This window comes from Pan troglodytes, chromosome 2, assembly GCF_028858775.2.
Source record: "Pan troglodytes isolate AG18354 chromosome 2, NHGRI_mPanTro3-v2.0_pri, whole genome shotgun sequence".
NCBI lineage: Eukaryota > Metazoa > Chordata > Mammalia > Primates > Hominidae > Pan > Pan troglodytes.
Window position 1 is genome coordinate 75,105,114 of NC_086015.1, and position 26,318 is coordinate 75,131,431.

Below are 26,318 nucleotides of genomic sequence, written 5' to 3' on the forward strand. Positions count from 1 at the left end.
ACATGAAATTTAAGACCATGAGTGATTGAGACTCTGAACAAAGATGACAGAGAGACCAGGAGGGACCCGAGAAAAGATGAAAACTTGGGAGACACTACAGGGCCCTTTTCAGGGTCACCTTCACCCTCCCCCAATTCTTCTTGGGGAAATGTAGGGACTCAAGTTGAAAGTAATACTTTCACCCCATCTGAGTCCAAATAAAGAGAAAGAACTAAGTGGTGGACCACAAAAAAAAATATACTATGGATTAGCCTACGTAGGAAGGAAGATTAAACAGATGAGACATACCTAGGATGACCTTGATAGAAATCAGAGAGGAAAATTTGGCAAATCTGATCTCTAGTCATCTTAAAGAGGCACATTATGTATCTATGAACAAAACTGGTTACGTTTATTATAAATGACCCTTTCAAGCTTACAATATGGGATGGTTTTTCCTTAAAAGTAGACATTGGGGAGGTAGTATAAATTGGAGATAAAGCAGGAAGAAAACAGAAGAGTCCTCTAAAATGTTTAACATATGACTGACAAATCTTTTTAAAAGTTCAAGCAGGCTGGGCGTTGTGGCTCACGCCTGTGATCCCAGCACCTTGGGAGACTGAGGTAGGCAGATCACTTGAGGTCAGGAGTTCGAGAACAGCCTGGCCAACATGGTGAAACCCTGTCTCTACTAAAAATACAAAAATTAGCTGGGTGTGGTGGCAGATGCCTATAATCCCAGCTACTTGGGAGGCTGAGGCAGGAGAATCGCTTGCACCTGGGAGGCAGAGGTTAGGGTGAGTCGAGATCGCACCACTGTGCTTCAGCCTGGGTAACAGAATAAGCTTCCATCTCGTAAAACAAAATAAAATAAAATAAAAGGTCAAGTAAAAAAAGAAAAAAACAATGTCATCAATAAACCCCCATGAAGACATTCACTGCCAAAGAATTAAGAACAGGAATACTGGCTAGCCACATACCTTTCCAAAGATGGCAGTAGGACCAGCAACAGAAAACTGAAGTTTGAGGATATCATGCTAGAAAGTCATATGAAAAGTTGGGTTACTTGAATCAATGCAGCTGAGAACCAAGAATGTACACATGGCAGAGATGTCAAGAATGCTCATTAAACGATGTGCTTAGAGTTTAGACACAAAATGAGACTTCTTATTATATCAATAATAATTTCTATATGGTAACCAAATTATTTGTGCATCAAAGAAGAGGCACACATAGATGTCATCAATACATCAAAAGGACCTGAAGCTATAGCCTTAGAAAGTTAGCATAATGGACTTACGACGGTAGTGTGTTCCTTAAAAAGGAACAGGTGCTTCATTTACATAAGAAAACAACATGGATATTTACAAGAAAAGTTACAGGGACAATGGTGGAATGGAAGAGAGGTAAGGGGGCCTGCGTGTCTCTGTGCATTGAACTCAGAAGAAAGAGAGAACAGAGTGGTCTAGAGGATTAATGTTCATGAGCAGACACCTAAAAACGTGGAATGTGCAAGAGCAGTGCTTCTCCTAAAAGGACACGCTCACTGAACTGTGCTCATAACTAGAGTTGTAACAAATAATACTTCTAAGACGCTGCGTAAGGCTGAGTGGCGCCTTTGTGTTTAAGAGGTGCAAAGGAAAGCTAAGAAACACAAGCACCGATAGATGAGTGACAAAGAAAAGACCATGGGAAAGTGGAACCCTGCTATCCCACCTGCCTACTGCATCCACCCCCATGTCCCAGGGAGGCCTTCTGCCTACTGAACTCACTACGACCAGCCCTTCAGATGTAATGCACGGGCTGTTTCATCTGTGAAGGGAGAGACAGATTCGACAAGGCCTGCCTGGAAGAGCCTCGAGAAAAGGGGCTGTCTGAGTGGGGCATCTGGAAGCCAAGACGCCTGGGAGAGTTGCCTGAGACTCTAGCCTGCTGTCTCAGGGAGGATTCACCATCACTGGACTCCGGGTTTCCTTGTCTCCTTGGAGACGCTCAGTACATGCGTAGGTGTAAAAGTGGGCAGAGTGAAGATTTCATTTATATCATATAAGAAAAATAGTCCCCTTTGCAAGGTGCCTGCAGGAGCAAAAGCCTCTTCTCCTACTATATATGTTCCCTTAGCTATTGCACATGAAGGTTTTATGGCTTTTTAATGTAGAAAGGGAACTGCTATATATTTTAAGTGCTGCTATCAGAGTTCTCAGAGTAATAGACTGATCAGCAAAGAAGGGTTTGGTTGCTAGTTGGAAAGGCAGAGAGAGGGACTATAGATGACAGTGCAGACAAAAATATGGTGGGGAAGAGGAGAAAGGTTACACACATTTAACACTAAAATAAAGCAAGCAAAGAAAAACAAAGTAATGAAGACTCTATATAACTTATCACATTCCACCAAATACTGGGAGAATGGGCACTCAATTATTATTTTATTTATTTATTTATTTATTTATTTATTTATTTATTTATTTTGGAGACGGAGTCTCGCTCTGTCACCCAGGCTGGAGTGCAGTGGTGCAATCTCAGCTCGCTGCAACCTCTGCCTCCCGGGTTCAAGCAATTCTCCTGCCTCAGCCTCCTGAGTAGCTGGGACTACAGACGTGTGCCATCACACCCAGCTAATTTTTGTATTTTTAGTAGAGACGGGGTTTCACCATGTTGGCCAGGCTGGTCTCTAACTCCTGACCTCAGGTGATCTACCTGCTTTGGCCTCCCAAAGTGCTGGGATTACAGGTGTGAGCCACTGCACCTGGCCTCAATTTTTAAATAGTCAAGTCTCAGAGCAGCTATAGTCAGCTCCTCACTTCAGCAAAGTGTCTTTAAGAAAAACATTCACACATACACACAAAACTATTCTTTTTTTTTTTTTTTTTTTTGGACAAAGTCTTGCTGTGTTGCCCAAGCTGGAGTGCAGTAGTGCAACCTTGGTTCACTGCAACCTCTGCCTCCTAGGTTCAAGCAATTCTCCTGCCCAAGCCTCCCGAGTAGCTGGGACTACAGGCACCTGCCACCATGCCTTGCTAGTTTTTGTATTTTTAGTAGAGGCGGGGTTTTGCCACGTCGGCCGGGCTAGTCTCGAACTCCTGACCTCAGTGATCTGCCCGCCTCAGCTTCCCAAAGTGCTGGGATTATAGGCGTGAGCCACCGTGTCCGGCCATCACAAAACTATTCTTATATGAGCATGGTCTCATAAATGTACATAAGGAAAGGAAAGTATAGAACTTAAACTTAAGTTTTCAACAAATGCTTACTGAGCTGGCTCTACAGAATGATCACACATTTCAAAATTAGCTACTGGGATCCTCAGATTTATTCTTCTGGTTTGAAGGGGGTAAAAAAGTCATGTATAAGTTTTTTTTTTCAGACCCAACATAGGGTACATGAACTTAAATAATCATACTGTAAACCCCAGCCTCTTCATACCGTCTCATACAGAGGCCCACTAAACATGATAATCCAAGATACAAGCACGGGGGGAAAAGGTTTGCAAACTTATATGAACCCAAGGGAAACTGCAGCCGACCTACTGAACAGAGAACACCACGAGATAAAAATGTGCAAACTGACTTCCAAATTTCAGCCCCCAAATGAATAAACACAGGTAAAATAACTTTAAATATTTCGGATGGAGAGACAACACTAGTGCAGAGAATAATTCATTTTGATATGAATTGCTATGAATTATCCCACAATAATTCCCCAGCTTTATCATGAGGATGTTAACAGAGTAGGAACAAATTATTATCCATATCCTCCCCAAATTAAAATCCATTTAAAAATTGCCTTAGGTCTCAGCAGGAGTTTTCAAACCTAACTGAACAGAATTTATAACATGCTTTGAAATCAACCACTAAAAGGTGTTTTCTTTTCTAATTCCCATGATATATAAATCACTGTGGTCTAGATTTTAAATTGTCACATGCAAGGAGAGGCAATAAATCCTTAGTGTATAACACTATGTATCTGGGCATTATAATACAAATCTCCACCATCTATGATTTGAAAAAAGTAAAAAACATGCTTATTATAATGTTCAGTGTTGATTAGTGGAAAATGTGGAATGACTGATGGGATCCCCTTTGGAATCTGTGTCAGAGACCTATGTTCACCATGTTTCCTGCAGATGATGACTTGATAGCCATTTTTACCTGTTATGTGATCAGAACAGATTATGTCCTTCATCTCCAACTCCAATGCCTAATCCCCAGAGATAAATCTTTTTTTTTTTTTCTTTGAGACAAGGTCTCACTACGTTACCTGGGCTGAAGTGCAATAGCACAATCACGGCTCACTGTAGCCTTGACCTCCTGGGCTCAAGCAATCCTCTCACCTCAGCCTCCTGAATAGCTGGGACTACAGGCATGAGCCACCACATCCAACTAATTTTTCCATTTTTGTAGAGAAGGGGTCTCATTGTGTTGCCCCAGCTGGTTTCAAATTCCTGGGCTCAAGCAATCCTCCCACTCTGGCCTCTCAAAGGGTTGGGATTACAAGTGTGAGCCACTGTGGCAGGCCAGATATTATTCCAATACAACTGAGGAGTGAGAATGGACTTTTCTTATTTTTATAACAATATCTCAATCACAATTAGAGAAAAGTCCCTTAGGATACATTGTTTGAAGATAAAATTAGATTCTCTGGATACAGAATGCGTGTGGATATGTGTTTGTGTGTATGGGAGAGGGAGAGAGAAGGGTGAAAAAGGAAGAAGGAGAGGGCAAGCAGCAGAAAGAGAGAGACAGAAAGGATATGAATAAATGAAAGAATTTCTCTTTTAAGAAGCAAGGATCAACTCTGACTCAAGTTCCAGATCAATTGCTAATGTAAATAACTTAAAAGGTCCAATCCCATCTCTGGAGACCTTTTACTCTTGGGTGGTTCCTGGGTGGGTTGAGTCAACACTTCCTTTATAACAGATGTGACAATTGCCTGGCACTGGATAACCTGGTGCTGTATTTTCATGCTAGGCTCGGGTTACAGTAAAGACACAGTTTGAGGATGTCACAGAGTGGAGGTGAATGATGAAAGAAGGCACTTAGAGCCCAGTTGCACACATTCACATTTATTTTCCTTCAAGCTAAAATAAGTGGCTCTCTGAGCTAAAAGAAGAAGTGGGTGGGTCAGGGGGAGTGGTGGCAGGCACGCATCACTTTCATCTCTTCTGTGGATTGACTAGTCTCCCATCTATGCCCGGATCTGCACAAGGAGTTGGAACTGCCCGATGGCTGGCATGTCATGGTCCACGGCCAGCTCTCGGCACTCAGAGCCAGTGAGATGGCCCTCTCGCTGCTGGCTCGGTAGGTCCTGTTTTCATACTAACTTGGAACCTGGGCATTTTTGACACACCTTCCATTCTATTGGTCCAAGATTACTTCATTCTCATCAGTGCCTTCATATTCTTAGTAAATAAGTGCCATCTGTTATTTACAAATTATGTTTTACATAAGCATGTTTACAACTTCTGAGCTATTTACATTCTAAGATCATAGCAGGTGCTTATAGGGGCTAGGTAATTCTATGTTTAGCATGTTTATCAAGGTAGCCGATGTTCAAAAACATGTCTACCATATTTTAAGAAACATCAACAAGTTTATATAAAATATGGTTTGAACAGGCATGCACACATACATAAAGCAAGCTGGTAGAAGGAGAAAATCTTTCTAAAATGTTTTGCATAACACACTTGGTGACGGGGTCTGAGATAACCAACTGACACATGGAGGTCTTCAAAAAATATGACTAACTGGAAAGTTTCTAGTCACGGGTCAGCAAACTATAGCCCGTGGACCAAATTCGGTCTATCACCTGTTTTGTATCATCTGTCATATATCAGCTCATGATATAAGAATGGTTTTTGCTTACTTAAATGGTTGAGAAAAAAATAAAATAAGATTATATTATGACATGTGAAACTTATATGGTATTCAAATTTTGGTATTTACCAATAAAATTTTATTGGAATACAGTTAAGCTCATTCCCTTATATATAATCTATGGCTACTTTTGTGCTACAAACGGAGTCAAGGACTTTTGACAGAGACCACATGGCCCTTGAGACCTAAAATATTTCTTATCTGGCTCTTTACTAGAAAAGTCTGTCAATCCCCATCTTAGGTTGCTATCTGTAGTCTGAGATCCCCAAAGATTTCACTGGATAGAATCCTATATAAACACATCTTCCAATCAGTTCCCCAAAATAATTTTAGAGTTTGGCCAAGGAGCAAGAACATTATTAATTAGCTGTTCTTTAAGCTCAAATTCAACGTTGATGTTCTGAAAAGGAAATACATCCATGTGCTTCTTGATGTGAAACTGTTTAAAACTTGCCTCAAACTTTGAAGATGTGTTTCTGCTGGTAGGTAATTGATAGCAGTTCAGATCAGTATGAGATCCTGAGCACCCACAGAATGAAGACAGCATGTGCCTTATTGGTGGCCAGTCAAGAGCTGGTTATTTCCTGTCTGCCCTGAGAAGTTGTCCCATTTCCAGCTTGAAAGGCTGGTCTGAGTCAGCCATCCTTCTTCTAATTTCTTTTCCTAGACTCTCTCCACGCCTCAAGATCAAACCTGTTTTTCAGATAATTTCATGGACTAATCAACAGTCACTGTGGATATAGGGGTGGGAGGAAAAGCTTGTAAAAAAAAGAAAAGCAGCATAGGAACATTAGTGGGAAAGGAGTCATGTTCTCTCCTCTGTTTCTCATCCTCTACATACTCTTTGACTCCCTGTAGAGAGCCTGGTTCCCCTAAACTAGTTTGCTATCTTTGTTCAACCCCAGCAACCCAAGCAGTGATCATTTAACACAACCTGACAATCACTCTGTAGCAAGACCGGGGACTGAGTATGCAAGGAAACTTCATCACCTTCTTCCTTTAGACAGAGCAATCACTCCAGTGCAGGAAGGAATTAAGGGTTGTGACTGACTTAAAGAAAAGAAAAAGAAAGAAATGACAGTGACTTGTAGAACTGGAAGTATTCATACAGAGTCAACAGTATTCCAAAGCAACAGGTTCTTCAAACAATTTTTTAAAATTTTATTTTACAAATAGAACATTTGGTTGTAACAAGACAATGGAAAAGTAAGCTAATCTCATGGAAGGATTCTGGTGATTGTGAAAATATTAGATGTTCAAAGAAAGATTCCAATTCTAATGACTGTGTAAATATTAGATACACAAGAGAAGAAAGAAAGCACTGCAGTAAATCATTGAGTCAGGTTATTGGCGTCATAAATAGAAAACAAAACACATTCTCCAACAAAACTTACAGGGGGTAATGACCATTCACAGACAGCCTTTAACAGTTTCTTTGTACCAGTTACTGCTTGGTCTACTCTATGATACTGCAAATAAGGGTGTGGACTCTGAACATTCATTGGTAGTAAATTCACTTGACTCAACCCCAAAAGCAGGTGCAGTAGACAGCCAAGTCTTACATCAACTGGGATATACTGAATTTGAATCAGTGGCTGAGAAGGGAAAGGCTCTATGTAGCATCATCCATCCTCAAGAGTTCCAACAGCTGGACAAATTATCCTATGCTTACAGAGCACTTAATAACAGCTGATATTTAGGTAGGACATTTTGCATGGATTTTAAAAAGTGTTCCAGTCTTTGCAAATAAGTTTATGAGACAATGTCAAGATAGGCATGGAGAAAAATCAGAGCAGAGATAACTCCATACCTACAGCATTCCAACATTATGTGTTTGAGTCAAAGTGGAAAGGGACAAGAAACAGAAAAGTCACTCTTCTCTTTGGTCATCATTGTCCTAACTGCAGAGGAGTTACAGTCATGGGTCATGGGCAGTGTCATCTCTGCGTGGGGACGGTGGGGAAGAGGTAAAGGCCAGGCCAAAGCACCCCCTCCAGTACTTGGACCACTTTATCACCCCACACCAGCCTGAACCTCTCTTCTAGATCTACTTCCAGTATTAGGTTTCACATATACTTACAGACAGGATTTTATATTCTTTAAGCTACACGTAGGGTGGTTATCATTGCTATGATGCCTATTATGTATATTCCTTGCTTTTCTTTTACTTTAATGTTTAACAAATACCGCAAAGGTAGGTTTGGGAGTTGTGCTTTTTGTTTCTTTTAAAGTCAGCAACTTGAGTATATTTTCTTGGGGAGGAAAAGATGGCAAAAAATTATATTTTTTCTTTCTTTCTTTTTTTTTTTCTACAAGAACTGGGACTAAAGAGAACAAAATTACGCAAATGTGTTCCTGCACCACGTCATGATTTGCCTGCATTAGCGTTGTGAGCTCAAATGCCATCCTGTGCACCAACTACAGGAGACATGGACAGAGAGAGATGCCAAAGGCTCTAGATAGGAGGTGGCATTCTGCTACAAACCCCACCGCCAATCAAGCCCAGGAAGGGGTCAGCAAACCCTGTATCCGCTTGCAATTATGAGTAACCTTTTTTACTTGAAAGGCACGTACAGGATACTTCCCAGCCAGCAAGGTAAAGGATAGGATTTTCATGACACCAGAAAAAAAAAAGAGGGGGGGATATCTATGGTCCTCTTGCAAAATTAGATGTAGTAAGTTTAATGACTACAAACAGTCAGGAAGTCTGCTTGAAGTCTTTGGGAAGAGCTAAAAAAAAAAACCCACCATCATACTCCTACTCCCATTAACATAGGGCCCTATAACCACCTTGCTGAGGCACTGGCGGGTTGCTCCTCTTGGAGCCAGTGCCAGACGCTGAATCACTACACCAAGTCTCCGGCACCTGAGTTGTCTTTGGAGGGATTCCATTCAAGCAGTGCCCAAGCCTGAGCCTGTTTAGCTCATGAGAGTTGACAAGATCACAGCCTAGGATGCTATGACTGTAGGCCACATTAGCATTGCAGTGAAGTAAAACAGAAGTGAAGTTTATTAGAAAATGTCTAAAATGTTAAGTTGGATGCTGCATCAAACTCTTTTTTGCCTCTGTTTAAGACTAGATTGTGTTTAAAAATAAATAAGTTGGACCCATCCTCCAGGTTCCCAAAGTAGAAAAACTTGGGGTCAAATGCAAGGATAAATGAATCAAAAGGCTCTATTAACTCACTGTATTTAACCCACTGTTTTTTGCAATTGCCTTTTATGAGGTGCAGCTCAGCAACTCTCATTATGAATAATTCAGATTCACATCTTTTCATACCTCAGAATGAGACTTGCTAATTTTGAAGCTTGTGGAAGAATCTAACTAGAATTATGCTCAAAATAATGGAGGATTTTCCATGATTTTCCTAGTAACACTGAACCCAGTTCTTTCTCAAACAAATATGGTACTGTATTCCTTTTTTTCTTATACTGTAAGTCACACATACTCGGGATGCCCTAAGAGGCAATTAACACCTATGAATGCTTTGCTTCACAAAGTACCTTCCTTTTCTTGCCTGAATTTGGGCAAAGAAGCAAAGAGTAAAAATGATTTAGAGGCAACATTCCAGCAGAGATAGAAGACAAAAGAAAGAAACAGAAATGGGAATACAGGAAAGGGCCAAACAAGAATAATAATCCAAAATGTGGAACTACTCACTACTGGCCAAATATTAGGATGGGGGGGGAATCCTAATATTCTCCATTAATTTACACTCCTTAAAGCAAGTTATTTCGAATAGCTAAGATTGTATCTGTATAACAATTTAAGAAATGAGGCACATCTGGAAACATAGGGACAAGTGCAGCATAACTTCCCTACATTTAAGACACTAAATAAAAACACTGTATTGAATTGCTTACTATGAACCAGACACTGTGCTAGTTAAGTTGCTCTCTACACTAATCTCATTTCTTGTTCCCAACTTTTCTAAGGGAAGTTCGGGAAAGTTTTATAAGTCTTGATTTAAAATGGGCAAACAGAGACAGATTGTCAAGTTCAGTGACTTGCCCAAGGTCACAAGTCTACAGAGTGGCTAGGATGGAAAAACAAAAACGAACAAAACATTGTCTCATGAGAACTTGATACTCACACTGTATCAAGGTCACTGATTAGACCAAAGATGGCCGCGGGTAATCTTGGCAAATGGCTATGCAGACCTCCGGAGCTAAAAATGCATGACTGACTGTGGGCCCTTTTGCCTCCAGAATGAAGGGAAGGGTCTTTTCTCAGTGTCACACCTTCTAACTTTAATCTCCCTTCTTTTCCCCACACAAAAGACTTGCTTTTTTTCAACCAGACCTTTCCATGGCCAGGACTCTGTGAGCCATAACCATATCTACAAGTCTGCCCTCCCTGTTCTCTGCCCACATTTACATGGCATCCAAGTATCTTCTTTCATCTAAATTCAACTTTTGCCTAAAAACTCTGTCCACAATCCAATTCCTTCAAGCAGCAGTGTCCCCTGATATCCCCAGACCCAAGGGACCAGCCTTGCATCTGAATCCCTGCAGCAGCATCCTGTGTTTCTACTGTTGTGATGGCAAACTCCAAGCAGGCGGACAGGAAGGAATTAACAAGCTCAGCTATCTCTGCTCTCTCGCACACTGTGTTTTCACCTCTCTGGTTAACTGAGTTCACTCATCTTCTCTTGGAATATTGATGTTGTCCCCATCATACCTTGATTCTCAGCTCTTCCTCAAGCCCCATTCTGGACAAGTCCCTCGTTCTCTGGTTCAGCTAAGCCAAGGTTGGATTTTTTTCAAAACGAGCTTTTCATAAAGCAAATAATAGAAAAGCAGAGCTAAGAGAGTACAGGTCTTTTTCTTTTTTTACCCAAATTTCACTAAAGTCCAGCCACAGTTAATGCCTCTGGACACCTGTATCTTACACTTCACCTCCATCTAAGTGAGATCTCTTCTCCTGACCCCCTCGGCATGGCTTTTAGGTCCAGTGGGATTTCCAGCTCTTGTTTTAAGCCACTGTAGACTCTTGCACTCTGCTATAAATATATTCTTCTTCTTTTTTTAGTGGAGGTGGTATGGGTGCTAAATTACTGTGTTATTAAACCTGCCCTGGTCCCTGGTCATTGGGGATAAGGAAGATAATTAAAAATTGTAATGTTTTTAGTGTTTATTGCCAGGCAAGTACTAAACAGTGCAAACCCATTATATTATTTATTTTTTCACAATGCTTTGAGGTAAATTATACCCAGTTAACAGATGAGGGAGAGAGACAGGGAGGGCGACAAGGGTGAAAAAATTAACTATTGGGTACTATGCTCGGTACCTGGGTGTCGGGATATCCCCAAACTCAGCATCATGCAACATACCCAGGTAACAAATCTGCACATGTACCCATGAATTTAAAATAAAAGTTAAATTTTTTTAAAAAAACAAATGATACAGAGGGACTCCATTGTGTCTATTATCTAGTTTTTCACAAATATTTTAAAACAAAGTCATTTCTATTTGTGTGTACCTGCATAGTCCTTTGACAGGCCCAACCTGAAAAAAATATCTTTTCAGGTTGGGCCTTTCTCAGTTTTTGCCTTTTGAGCAGTCATATGCTTACAATTTTTTTTTTTTCCTCTCTGGAGAGAAAAAAATACTGGACAATTCTTGGAAAAAAGAATATTTAAAAAATCCCCAAATAAAAACACCACAATTGTTTACTATAAATACATTGTTTAAAGTATGTAAAATAACTACAATAGTTAAATTATTTTACCTACTCCAAAATATTTGTGTTACTTATTATGCAAAGCCTATAGAAAAATGTTTCAAATATCACTATTACAATTGATACTTATAATACAGCATGATGTATGCAAGTGTGTGGTGCACATATTATGTTTGTGGTTACTTTAACTTGTAGATCATAAACTGTGTGTCAAAAAAAAAAAGAAAAAAAAAAAAGAGAAACACAAGACCAGAGAGGATAAATTATAAAGATTATGTGACATGTGTAGGTAAAGTCCTTAGCACAGCACCTGAAACATGATAGTTATTCAGTAAATGGAAACTAAAACTATTATTATATGTATAACACACTGCCCCCAGGCATAAGAGAATATATTTTCTCAATGGAAAGCAAAGATTCCTTTTTCCCAGTGATTTCAAACCATTGGTCGTCCTCTTTACAGAAACACTAAGAAAAGTTGCAGCATCCTCTCTTGAACCCAAAGGGATCTAAGGCAGTCAACTTTAATTGTACAAAAAGCAAACTGAGGACAAGAGGGGTACCTGGTTTATCTGCAGTTACACAGATGACGTGCAGCTGAGAATCCTGGCTCTTTCCAATGGCAAATGTACTTGAGCAAATATGACTCTGACTCTTACCAAACATTCACCCATGCCTTGCCAATTCTCAATGCAGGAATGGCTGCCTAAGAGGCCAAATATTGAGCTAGGGGGAGATGATGATACTGGTGATGATACTACCAATGAAGAAAATGGTAACTAACACTGAATCCCAACTACGATTGGTTCTAAATTTCTTTATATAAACAGAAAGTTTACGTAATGTGGTCAAGGTCACACAGCCTGGATAGAATCCCTTCACTGTATTCAAGAACGACATACACGCAAAAAGTCCACTAATCCATAGACGTATGGATTTGGAGTTCTTCCATTCACCTGGAACTAGAACTACTTGCTTGACATGACCGATTAAAAAAAAATTAGACACGTATAGAAAAATATATTCAGTTAATCTAAACCACACAAAAAGGTAACTTTGTAATGAACTTTAGAAAGATTACATCTTATGGAGGCAAAGAAATACAGATTTGATTGGTTTGGTCGAGGAATTAGTAACTCTTTAAGAGGGAATCTGAAAAAAACTGTGGTCATCTGATACACAGTTGTGCTCACAAAGTTGTGCTCGAAAAGTGACAATGATCTTTTGAACTTCCAGTAACCATGGTTTAGCATAAGATGGAACTTGAGTCTCCAGGCATGAAGAAGTAAGGATTCTCTGGGAATTTGAGGGAATTACTGACCCTGAGAGAATCACAGAAATTACAAAGAAATAGAAGTTTGCTTTGAAAAACATTAATGTATGTCCACAGAAGCAGCATACATAGTGGTTGAATGCACACCAATCACTGTGTCTGGATTTGAAGCCCAATTCCACCATTTGCTAGCTGTGTGACCTGAGACAAGTTACTTAACCTCTCTGTGTCTTAGTTTCTTCTTCAATAAGAATGGGAGGAACTGAAAGTACCTATGTCAAATTGATACATGTAAAGTGTATAGTCTAGAGCCTCACACTCAATAAGTAACAAGTGATTTTGAAAAGTGCTGTATAACTATAGATTATGAAAGTAATAAGTTCATGGTAGAAGATATGTAAAATGTATACATGAATTGGGAGAAAAATAAAAAATATGACACCATCACCTGCAATGACACATTGTCAGCATTTGGGGATATGATTAAGAAAAGAAATTTTTGGCCGGGCGTGGTGGCTCACACCTGTAATCCCAGCAATTTGGGAGGCCGAGGCGGGCGGATCACGAGGTCAGCAGATCGAGACCATCCTGGCTAACACAGCGACACCCCGTCTCTATTAAAAATACAAAAAAAAAATTAGCCAGGCGTGGTGGCAGGCGCCTGTAGTCCCAGCTACTCTGGAGGCTAGGGCCAGAGAATGGCGTGAACCCGGAAGGCAGAGCTTGCAGTGAGCTGAGATGACACTACTGTACTCCAGCCTGGGCCACAGAGTGAGACTCTGTCTCAAAAAAATAATCAAATAAATAAAAAGAAAAAGAAAAGAAAAGAAATTTTCTTGGGCCAAGCACTGTGGCTCATGCCTGTAATCCCAGCACTTTGGGAGGCCGAGGCAGGGAGACCGCTTGAGCCCAGGAGTTGGAGACCAGCCCAGGCAACATGGCAAAACTCCGTCTCTACTAAAAATACAAAAATTAGCCAGGTGTGATGGTGCACACCTGTAGTCCCAGCTACTTAGGAGGACGATGCATGAGAATCCCTTGAACCCGTGAGATGGAGGCTGCAGTCGGCTGATAGCACCACTGTACCCCAGACTGGGTTACAGAGCAAGACTCTGTCTCAAAGAAAAAAACGAAACAAACAAACCAAAAAGAAAAAAAAAAACAAAAAACCAAAAAACAAAAACAAAAAAAAAGAAAGAAAGAAAAAAGAAAAGAATATTTCTTAAGCAAAAACTGGAATCATTTTGTATGGTCTTTTGAAAATTACATTTTGAAATTAAAAGCACATTTTGAGTAGAGATTTTTTTTTTCAAATCTAATTTCTATATTCAGGTTCCAACAAACAAACAGTTTCAGGAGCCAAACAACCCAGGCACCTCCACCCTACTGTGGAGTTTTCTGGAAAAGCTTTCAACGAAGGAGTCTGAACAGTAAATGGCACTTGTCTAATTTTTACACTGTGCTTTAGAAACCCAGGAAGGAGGCCCACGGCACTCCAGAATTGAAGAATCACACAGTACCATACCAGGTTAACAGCAGGTTTCAATTCTTTTGCCCCCAAAGCATGTAACTACAGAGCAACCGCTGACTTAACTTTGCAGCGCCCATAAGCAGTACTGTATCTGTTTCTTCACAAAGAACAAACTTAACTTGATTTTTGTGGAAGTTAAATTGCCAACATCATATTGAGTTAAAGAGAAACAAAACAAAAATCAGAAGTTTCAGCCCATGCTGTATCTTTAAAAAAAATACATCCCTTGACCCTAAATAGATTAAAATTAAGAACGATTAGTCTTCACCACCTCCTCCCTCCCCCAACCATCAACATCATGCACTAGCTATATTTTCCAGGCCAGTTTCTTCATGGTAAAACACTTTCTCATGAGACTGCCTGTGGTCAGGGCTGACTATGTCACAGGAAAAAATGCTTCTCATGATCTCTAGATCATAGCGCTTCCAGGTCTAGCCTGAGCATTAAATACAGACACACCCGGAAATTGTAAATGATTTTAACAACAGGACATTTTCCCACCTCAAAAGTGGGATAATCTTTGCAGCCTACCTATGTCCCTGGGGTGTTCTGAGTATTAACAAGTTAGCATTAGTCAGGCACTTTGATTTCTTCAGACAAAGGGCTCCGTATAAATACAAAGTATGATTATCCAACCCAACTGCCTTTTGGAGAGAGGCGGAAAGGCCACTGCTTCCATCCTTGTCTTCTCAAGAGCAAAGCAACCTCCTAGTTATCTGCAGGGCAATACTCATGAAAGTTGCACTGTATCTGAGCCTCTGCTGCACCGTTCCCTTATATAGTCAAGGAAGAGGGAATCCCTTCTGTGTGCATATTTTCAATTCACATTCCAAAACAGTATAGGCAATGAAACAGATTTTCAGCTGTGATTTATAGGTCTTGATACGACTGGGCCAGGCACTGTGCTAGAATCACGCACATCACTTCTTCAGGATGTGGAGAAGTAAGGAAGCCCCTACAGAAAATCATGTTCCTGTATTTAAAGAATGTGCCAGTATGCGCATATATATCAGTGAATGCCTACATATTAAGAATGATTTCACAAAGCCATGCAAACCCCACTTGAGAACTAAAAAAAAAAACGCAAATTTTAAATCTAAATTTAATATAGATTTGAGCCTTTCCCTTGGCCTCTGGAGGAATCAATTTGAGATAATGACAGCCTTGAAGATAATGAAATGGGTTACATAATATTAAAGACTAGAAGGTATTTCTGAGGGACACAGACATATAAGTAAACTCTCTGTATTACAGCACCTGCCTAACATCTTTAAAGAGAGGGGCAAAATGTTGGCCTCTGATAAATTACGTTGTACCCTAGCCACAGACACTATGGTATACTTTCCTTTAGTTGAGCTATTCATGTTTAGCTTTAAACATCAGAATATAGCCTTCGACAAAACAGTAAGAGTCACTGGTTTGTCCAATGGTATTATTATTTAAAACACACACACATACACCACACAGTCGAACTACTGAGGCAGACATTCCTAAGTGAACTGTCTAGAAAAAGCTAAATTAATGAACCAAGTAATCCTGGGAAATCCTGTCCCATAAAACCATTAGTTGCAATAGGCTAATTCTCAATAAAAAGCCTGGCAAATTCTCAGAAGGCAAAAAGCCTCCTGAGCCTTAAGGGTTAACTCACTTGCCTTAAAAAAAAAAAGACACATATAATTTCCTTTTATCATAAAACAATGCATTTATTATTTTCTGTATATCTGTTAAAGGGCATGGCTTTCGGAGTGGAAAACAAAACAGAACTTGGTCACATGTTTATTTGCTTCAGCTACTCCCTTCCCCTTCTGATAAATAATCAAACATGCCATCCAGAAAAAACAAAACCAGCGAGCTGGGAAATTTGATGGTCATCAAATAGACTAAGATACCAAGAAAAGCAGCCCACTGTTCCCACACTGAGTTTTCGGCCCCCACACCTACACTAACATCTGAGTAAATACCTTCAGTCACTCTTTCCATTTTCCCTGCAATTACTCCTACTGTTAAACAAATTGTCCTTAAGGCAGTCGCAAACATCTTATTTTTTCTTGCAAAAGAGAACAACTTCTGAACATTCAGAAAAGCCACCATAGCGACAGCAATACACACACATGCACACACACATACATACAATTATTTTATGTATTTAAATGCTTCTTCTATGAGAGGTTTGGACAACCCCAGAGCATATTTCTTTCTCTATTCTAATAGATGCTGTTTTAGACACTAAAATTTAAAAATATTTAGACTGTGGACTAGCAAACAAGGTTCACAGTAATAACAATTCTCTTAAGATCAAAAGAGCTTATTTTCCATTTCCTGTCTATTCCCTGACCACCATATAGTTAAAAAAGAAATATTAACACCTGGCTTACCAATTAAACTGAAGTTGGGGGTCAGGGAAGGGGGGTGTGGAGGGAGGGGAGAGAGGCAAAAGGAGTGACTACAGACAGGAAAAGGTGGAACCTTTTTCAAAAATGTCAAACCATGTGTTTAAAAAGTCATTTCAACAGAAAGGACTAAGAGAGCCGTTAGATTGCTCTTCTACTCAGAGCCAGGAGGCAGCCCAAGTCCAAGGGCTTTTCCTGCCATACTGATTATCCACAAGGAAAATTTTGAAAAGAGCCTTGCAACATCAAAGTTAACAACCATCACGGAAAGTGAGGCAGGCTTTCCCTTTCCCTCTGCAGCCCACTCCGTTGAAACAATAGGAATATGAATGAGATAATGACCGTGCGTGTTTCAGCAGTCTGACTTTTATTGGCATGAAATTGGTACAAATATTATCAAGACTGATTCACAAATGATGACGGTGTCGTGATGCAAACATCAGGGGACAATTCTGTAGATGCAGAATTACAAAGGCACCATCCCCACATTCTCTTACTACTTGTGATAACAGGAAGAAAAAGAAGGCAACACGAAACAATGTCACAGTAAGCAGAGAGAGGTTCCAATCTACGTTTAGCCTATAAAACTATCCTGACACCACCCGGCTGCTTACTTAGCTGATTATATCCAAAGACATATTTGAAAGCAAGAGTGAATTAAACAAGGAGTTAGAAGGAAACGGTCCTCTCAAATCTCTAAAAAGAAAAAAGCCTCTGATGGAGAGAGGAGGGAAGGGGGAGGAAAAAAAGCAGTAAACAAGTTGGATCATCTTATTTCGCCCTTCAGAGAATGTCTGCACAAGAACGGATCCCTAGTTTAAAAGTTTAACCCAGCAAAAAAATGTTTCTTTTTCTCTGGACACTTACAGAGAAAATGAAGAGTTTGGCGAAGGGAGCCCGTACTGTCTGCCTTTGGATTTCCGTCTTCTTGCTGTAGATGGGTTCTGGCTGTTTCTGCGAAGCGGGGGTTGCCGAGTGGTAAAAAAGATGTTTGAATAAACAGGAAGTACTGTGCGGCTGAAGCACACTCGAAGAGAAAACACACTGGAACATTGCCCTTTGTAGGCAACCTCAGGGAGGTTTGCCTCCACAGTAGCTGGCTGGGCTCTCACTAAATGACAAAGAAACCACAAGAATTCCTCAAGTAATTCTTCACTTTCAAAGTTGAAAGATCAGTTGGAGCTTGCAGGTAATTTTCAAAGTTGCATTTAGCACTTAAAGAAATCTATTAATGCCACACGTATCTAAACCGCTCCAGGTCTGCAAGCAGCGACACAGCACACGCAGTGCGCCCTGGCTAGACCAAGCCCTAGCCAAACACAGCTCATTCACGCAGACAAATACACACCAACAGGGTTTCGGGAAACCTGCTCTTGAGATATTTTTGTGGTGACATTTACATAGGCAGGATGCTTTAAAAGAAAAAAAAAGAAGAAGAAGAAAATTCAGATTTTGCAGACTTTAGAGGATTTTGTCACATGTATTTTTAAAGAACACATCGTCCCGTATTCCAGGGATATGCCCTGGATCTGGCTTTGACTGGCTGTCCTTTACATTTTCTTTCTCCACCATCAACGAAACTACCTGTTTATCTCCAGATGCCTAGCTTGCCTAATGGAACACTCCTTAACCCGCCCCAAAATGATTGTCACAGTCCTGTCTTCCGTCACCGGAGTTATTCAGCAAATACTGTGAAGAAAAGTAAACTGCTGAAGGCACAGCAAGTCAGCTTGAAAAATAGGAGGAAGAGTTGAACAGCCATATTCAATAACAAAAAAAAAAAAAAAAGGAGGAAGAAAAGGATTCCTTCTGAAAATGCATTGCTCTTGTGGCAATGTTCTTCTGCCACAGAAGCTACTGATTTGTTATTTAGCATGGAATGCTGGACTGTCTGTCATCCAGGTGCTAATACTCGGCTAAAATAACTCATTGGGAGCTGTCAGTGGGATGTTTACATAGGCCCCAATCTTTTCTTCATAGAAGGAAATTTTTTACTGGAATTCATCTTCTTTTGATCTCACATTCAAAGCAACGGCAGCTTGATAGACATTCAAGTCTGAAAGCAAATCCAGACGCTGAAGATAAACCGCCAGAAAATGACAGGCAGAAGCATCTAAAGCTTATAAAAATGAAGAGAACAGCATGTCGCCTGAGTATTACAATAGCAGAAATCAAGAGACATATTAGGTGGAACTGATCAGCCACAAAAACAGTTCAAAAGGCAGATCATAGAAACAGAAGACTAGGCTGGGGGAAAAAATGGGAAAGATCTGGTTTACTGCCTCATCTCCCTTCTGAGTCTCACAGTGCTTCCACGCCTGCCTTCTCCACTTTGGGGAGGGGTGGAGTATCCAATGCAAATGTTCCTCTCTAACTCAGCTGGTCCAGTTAGAGACCAGGAAATGATTTCCTAGCAATCCCTTTTCAAGGGGCAGGAGAAAAAGGCAGACTCTTACCTTGCTCAGTGTCCAAAATGCTGCATTTTATTAGCATCCCCTGCAGCTGCTCTGCGTTGCAGTATCAAAAGGCACACAGCCTGGGCGCCATGAAAGTGGGCGGTCAGGAAAACCATCTCTCAACAGAAGAGCTATAAGTAGTTCGAGATGGGGCTAGAGAGCTCTAAGCAGTCCAGTTCCCTAAAATGGCTAGTTATGGAATGAACACAAATGTTCCAGCCTCAGTCACACAAATACATGTGTTCTGTCCTACAGATATGTAACTGCTTAACACCTAGTAGCTTTTAAGCCAACTAGGGCAGTTCTGTAAAGGAATTATCACAACTTTCTCAGAGACATGCAATTAAAAAAAATAAAGCCTCTTATTTTCAATAAAGTCAGTGCATACAATCAAATAGTAATTCTCCCAACAATTTTGTTCTTAAAGCTGTTTGTTAACAAACACTGAATGTGAACAGGCAGCATCAGGTTAAAGGGCAACAGAATTCCACATTATAATTTAGCCTGCGGTTATTCCTGATTGCAAGCACCCTCTGGGACTGCAAAGCAAGATCTTCTTTTGCAGCACGCTTGGATTTTTAAAATTAGTGCCCCGCTTTTTTTGCATAATAAACCAACATTAAAATATGGACTAAAAAATGTACAAACCAATTTTTAAAAGCTGTAATCAGTTTAGCATTTGCCTTGTGCAAACGAGTCCTGGGTAACTAAGTTACAAATGCAAAAAACAACACAAACAAAGCCAAAGCCCTACTGGATCCTAAGGGTGTTTTTTCAAGACACCTCTGCCATGCCTATATAGCTATCAGATGTGCTAAAGTCGATGCTTTTCCTTTGAACTGTACTAGTTCAATCTGTGAAAGTCGCCACAGTTGTTCTCTAACCATAAAAAAAAAAAAAAGCAAGCAAACATAGTTGCTTTCAACACTTACTCCAAACATCTCCCAACTAAATATTCCATGTTGTTGCAATTGTTAGATTTACAAAAAACACAGAAAGGTTTGCCGTGAAAAGCGAAATGCAAATTCCCTTATACATTATAAAATATGTTCTTCCTCTACAAAGAATGCTGCCACCACTGCTGTGATGCAAGCAGCAGCAACAGTCCATTTCTCATGGCCATTAGAAGTCTTTTTTAAAAAATCTGACACGTATAAAGACCTTCATTAGTATAATTAAATGACTGTTGGGTTTTTGTGATATAAACAACTTTTGATATGTCATTTAAAAACCTCATAATAACATCATTAAAGGGCCACCATTTTTAAAAGAGAAATTGTCTGCTCAGGGCCATGGAATAGTCGTCTCGCTCTGGGCCTCTTCCTCCTCTCCCTTTCAGACTTCTCCTGGACTTGAATGTCACCACAGACCTTGAATCCTTGAATGTGAAATGGCTTCACGCTAATTGCTGTAATTGCTTGAAGATGTGCAGGCAGGTGAAACCTGATCCCCATGGCCATTGTAGAGACCAAGAACAACACGGAATGTTTACACAGTGGTTTGATTTTAATAGACAGAAGGGCTGAGTTTAAGACAGCAAAAACACAGCTAATAGGTGACCTCTTAATGTAGTCCTCCTCTAAATAAAAAAAAAAAGGACACACAACAAAATACAATTTCATGTTCTAAAAGGCAACATCCTAAATACCAAGGTTATTTGCTTGACTCTTGGAGTTGAGTACACGTTACATTGCACCTGACATTTTATACCCGAAAGTCTACCCGGAGTATGTGTGTGTGTGATGTTTTTTTTTACTTTAAAACAAAAAAACACTTTATATGTCAGTCACCTCACAAACAGATTATGACTCTATAGTATTTCCTAGTAAGTGCATTCATTTAAATTTTAAATTGAATATTTTTCACAGCTGTAATACTCCTTGTCCCTTAAACGGGAAGGCTTGGGTGTCTCCTTGTTTATTCCTTTGCCTATTCTGTCCCCACCCCCATTTATGGAATTCTTGACCCTTGTCCATTTCTTGATTGCAGCTGAAGTTGAGCCCAAACCCTCTCACACTGGTGCTTCAGACATTTGTCTAAAGGCTTTCAGTATCTTGTTTCTTTGTTGCTGTGTGGGACTGTGGTCTGCTTCTACCTAGACAGACTAAGGTGGCCGTTAGAGCAGCCAAAATAGTTATTCGAAAACGGTGGCTATTCTCCTTGATATTTTAACAATTTCGAATGGACACCAAGGTTTAACGATGGCTACCCAGGGCCCTCTCTTAACAGGGCACAAATGTAACCAAGGCTGGACAAGCAATACATGATAGCAAGGCCAAGAGAAAAATACAGCAGCACCTCCAAGGTATCATTAACAAAAGGAAACCCACAAAGATTAGGGGAAGTGTTAGATAGGTATTGAGATAGGTAGGTAGGTAGATAGACAGATAGCTCAAGGATCCAAATGTATACGAGCGTTTCATATATAGCCAAGGAAATACTGCCCAACAGAAAATGAAAATGAAACATATACTACAGTAGGAAAAAATACAGCAAAACAATGGAATTATTTTAAGGTTAAGCTGGGCAATTAAAGCCAATGATACACCTTGTAAATGAGAACAGAGAAGCACGAAATAGCCCATACAGCTGGGAGTATTGTCTAACTGCTGCTCTGCCAAGTTATGCTGTATATTAACTTCTGATGATGAGATACAAAATGCAGCAGAAAGGGGGGAAAAGTCCTCTTAAAGCTATGAAAACTTTAACTATATAAGCTAAGTAATAAATATAGGCGCTTCTTTTCCTGGACTATTTGTCCCCCCCAACACTGAAAGACAAAATAATGAAACAAAAATAACTGCATAGAACTTCCCTTTGAATCACAGCCACCTCACATACATTTCTAGACAATCCTACCTTCTTCTAAAAGTTATAATCCCCGGCCAGGCACAGTGGCTCACACCTGTAATCCCAGCACTTTGGGAGGCCGAGGTGGGCGGATCACGAGGTCAAAAGAGATCGAGACCATCCTGGCCAACATGGTGAAACCCCATCTCTACCAAAAATACAAAAATTAGCTGGGCGTGGTGATGCGTGCCTGTAGTCCCAGCTGCTCGGGAGGCTAAGGCAGGAGAATTGCTTGAACCCAGGAGGTGGAGGTTGCAGTGAGCCAAGATCGCACCACTGCACTTCAGCCTGGCAACAGTGAGCCTCCGTCTCAAAAAAAAAAAAAAAAAAAAAAAAAAAGTTATAATCCCCTATTAAGAAGAAATGTCCTTCCCTCTGAAAAAGGAGGGTGGACCAAAAGGAGGGGAGACCAATATCCATTTGTACATGTAAAGATTAAGTATAAACCAGTCCAAGCCAGTGAGAGGAACACAGAGGAAAAAAGTAAACAGGCCCCTACCCCCTACTCCCAAAATAGTTCCCCTTTGAAAGTTCTAAGCGGTGAGTGCCTGGTACCGAGGGCTGCCCTGTTCCTTGGAGGGGTCAGCAAAGCTATGCTAAACTGACAGGTTCAGTTTACAGCAGGCCAGAACTTTGTTTGGATATACTGGCCTTGTTCACCGCCAGCTTAACAACAGATGGCTAGAAAACTTTCATTATGTTGCACAGGACTGAACTGCAAACAACCCAGAAAACTGTGAAAAGTTTAACTCCCTCTGAACCAATGTGCCAAACCAGGGCCTGCCCAGAGCCAGTGAACCAGCTTAAGGCCAAGGGGACTGTGGAAGTGATGGTTAAAATAACACTGCCCAAGTCAAGTCAAAGCACCTTTCCAGGCTCCAAAACGGCAGCGACCCACCCAAATCTTTATTTAACTCTTCAAGGGCCAGGCCATATAAGGAGTTGCATCGACTATGCCTTCTTTACTTTTCCAAAATGTACTGTCAGACTTTCCCTCCCTTTGGAGAAAGAAAATCTTCCTTCAGACAGTTCCCAATCCCCAAGCTCCCGTTCTGCCTTTCCTTCTCCTGGAAGTTGGGAGCACAGGACCAAATTGTCTCACCCTAACACCCAGAGTTAAATATGATTTATCTAAATCTGTTTATAATTTAAATATTCATTAAGTAGATTCAATCACATGAACCCTAATATCTCCTAATGCTCTGAGACAGGTTATAAATGCACCTTTGAAGGTTTAATTCAATTGGCAATCTGAGAAGTCTTATCACTGGAAATGTGTTATTTTCACATTATTCAAGAAATGAACAAATGTGTTTTCCACAAATGTATTTTAGAAGCTACCCTTTCCTGTTATTGAAAGAAAATTGTGTTTATTACTCCTTTAGCATAGTGTAAACTCATAAACGTCAACAGAGAGTACAAGGAAAACTGTCAACTAAATATTGTTTCCTTCATGAGCTGTTCTTCCAAGTCAATTACGCCTTTCAACTTCTGGGGCATTGTATGATAAACTGGCAGTAAAAATCATTCACATTAATATACCATGGTGCCTTGCCTGCAAAAGGTAATTAAAGAAGTAAATGACTCATAAGAATAGACATATTAGCTGCAAAATGAAAGGCAACTGAGCTGCCACATAAAAATATGTACCATTAAGATACTGCATTTTCATATTCCTGTAATCAGCTTCAGTAGACTAATGCTTATTTAATCCAGTTCTGTGCTAAGTCCATCAACAACTGTTTTTTGCTGTTTTCTCCTTGACTGAACATTATGAGAGCAGGTTTAGAATAAATACTGCAGTGAGATTTTTGCATATGCAATTGAAGAACAGGTTTTTACATTTTAAAATCTATTTTTCTTTCTCTGAGAAATACAACAAAAAAAAAGATTACTGGTGGAAAAAAGTATATATGTATATTGCTATCTAGACATGTCCCTTTAAATGGCAGAATATTTCAGTGAAATATTTGTTTCCATATTCACTATTTCTGACCTGTACCACTATCAGCATAAGGATGTCATGCCTCCACTTGCCAGATCTCAGCTTCCTTTATGAAGCACTCCCTTTTGTTAATAATGTCTTCCATTAGCATTAGCAGGATGAGGGCAATTTATCCTTTGGCAGGGATGGAAAGAGAAGGCAAGATATGAGGAGGGGGTTAGCATAGTGGGTGGTGGGAGAGTATCTCAGACATGCCTAGTGGCCTCTGAGTTCTTTTCCTTCCAGGGTGTTAGCTACCTGACTGGATAAACCTTCTCAAAGAGAAGTGAATTGACCCTCAAAATAACTGCTCTATTTTCCAATCTCTGGCTTTCAAACTGACACTTTGCTCTCTTCTCCATATCCCCTTATATTTCAGTACATCCTTGCCAGCCCAGCCAAGGCACAGCAAAACATCCTCCATACGGTCTGAGATTTTTCACTTCACTTGCTCACTTCTCTGCTGCGGGAAGCTTAATCTTAACCAGTGAGATGGGTCCACCATTTGTACTATTAATATTTTGGGGAACATTAGATGCATGAGGTTTCCTGGAGGCTGGAGAAATGCCTGTTCTGATTGTGGAAATCAGGGCTCTTTGTTGATAACTGATGCAGCCTAAAGCTTTTGTGGATCCAGTTTGGGAGTTTTAGCTTTCAAAACTCATGCAGCTCCTCCGATGTCCAATGCCAGCAGTGAAAATCAGCCTAAGGTATCTGGTCTTCTATCATGTTTGTCAACAATTCGCCCACCTTCAATAACATCCGAATGCATCTGGATGGTGCCCACTAACCTATCAAAAAATCCAAAAGATAATTCTATTTATTTATTTATTATTATTTTTTTTTTTTGGTGCAAGACCATGGGCTTTCAATAAAGGTAAAGTTCTAGATTTCTGTACAAGTTGTGCCTTCTCCCCTTCCCTCCTCCTGTGAATACAGAAATCTCTTTGACTTTAAAACTGATGAGCACCCACCAGCCAGGCCCTCAAGGACAGTGCAGGATGTGAGAACGGCCCTACAAGGACCCTCCAAGATATATTTATCTTTTCACAGTTCTTGGAACTGTGGAGAGCCTCTCAGATTTAGGCTGGATCTCTCCTTGTAATGTATTATTGCCTGAGTGTTTGAGCAGACACCACATGGAACCACAACTAATGAGCTCTAGTCCTTTTTCTAATTAAGGAACAAAGGTTCCTGTGTGCGCAGAATGGTGACGCTGTCTGGAGAACACACGTGGAGGAAGAAGCGAATGCTTCTAATTGCCTCAAAATGGGATTTTTAATATTTAGGAACATAATGGGATCGGGAAATAAGAACACTTCCAACATCCTTTATAAATAAGCCTTTACAAAATATTGTTAGCTGTTAATAATACATCATTATCAAAAATGGAAAGTCATGAATACAGTGCATGTAACCTTTGTATTCACGTGAATTAACCTATATGTACGAATACAATGATACACGAATTAGTTTTTAAAAATACATTAAAAAAATAAAAGGCCCTCCTCTGAAAAAGAAAGGCGAGAAGGCAGCTCCTCTGAGCCTCATATTCCTCAGACCTTAGCAGATTAGGATTCAAACATGTAATTAAGAAAGATAACCCCAGTTTTTATAGTAATTAGGGGCTGTGGGAAACAGGATACTATCTCTCAAAAGTGATACAAATATACCACACTTCTAAATAACCTGCAATGCTTGGAAAGTATACTCACTACCAAGGGCAAAGCTGCTATGCAGTGAGGGAACAGTAAATGACAGACTGGCGTTCAAGTCCATTAGCTGCTATGTGATAGGAGCACATTCACTGGCACGCGACCTGTGAAAAATCTTAGATCTCTTTAAATCTTTGAATTGGATTACTGCATTAATTCTTAAGAACTGCAATCCTTCAACCAAGTCAAATTACCCTCATTAACAGTGGAAAAACTGCCTCTGCAATAAGTTAAAAAAAAAAGATATTTATTACCTATAATCACTTACACATACTTCACCTAGAAATATGATGAACGGATGCCAACAACTCTGAAAACGGCATCCTGGTTTCGCATATTAATTTGGGTTAGAATAAAAATACAAATGCAAGTATCTGCATGCTATTTAAAATTTGTTTCACATCTACAGGAAATTTTCTTTTATGATTACAATCCTCAGATAAGAAGTAAATAGCTCCATTTTACAGGAGGGGAAATTGGGGCATACATAGAGATACGGAGCCAGTTGTCTAAGCTTTCCCAGGCTAATTGGGGTAACGCAGAATCTCCTGGTCCTCTGTTCTGGGCTCACACTGTCTGAATTAAAT

The 26,318-nt window shown here is 40.1% G+C and overlaps 1 protein-coding gene across 27 annotated transcripts in view; it reads right to left on the reverse strand.

Moving 5' to 3' along the window:
* The window catches only part of FOXP1 (forkhead box P1), a 629,627-nt gene that overhangs the window by 156,904 nt on the left and 446,405 nt on the right, over nucleotides 1–26,318 (reverse strand). For 2 of the 27 annotated variants that reach the window (XM_009445844.4, XM_009445845.5), the window contains exon 1: nucleotides 17,594–18,463. The exons of 18 other annotated variants lie outside the window; for them this stretch is intronic. In XM_009445844.4, the coding sequence (XP_009444119.1) occupies nucleotides 17,594–17,779 (186 nt within the window). In that variant the 5' untranslated portion in view covers nucleotides 17,780–18,463. Of the gene's footprint in view, nucleotides 1–17,593; nucleotides 18,474–19,182; nucleotides 19,449–26,318 lie in introns of those variants that run through there. 7 more of the 27 variants (XR_010155274.1, XR_010155273.1, XM_063806005.1 and 4 more) reach the window with 7 other exon arrangements.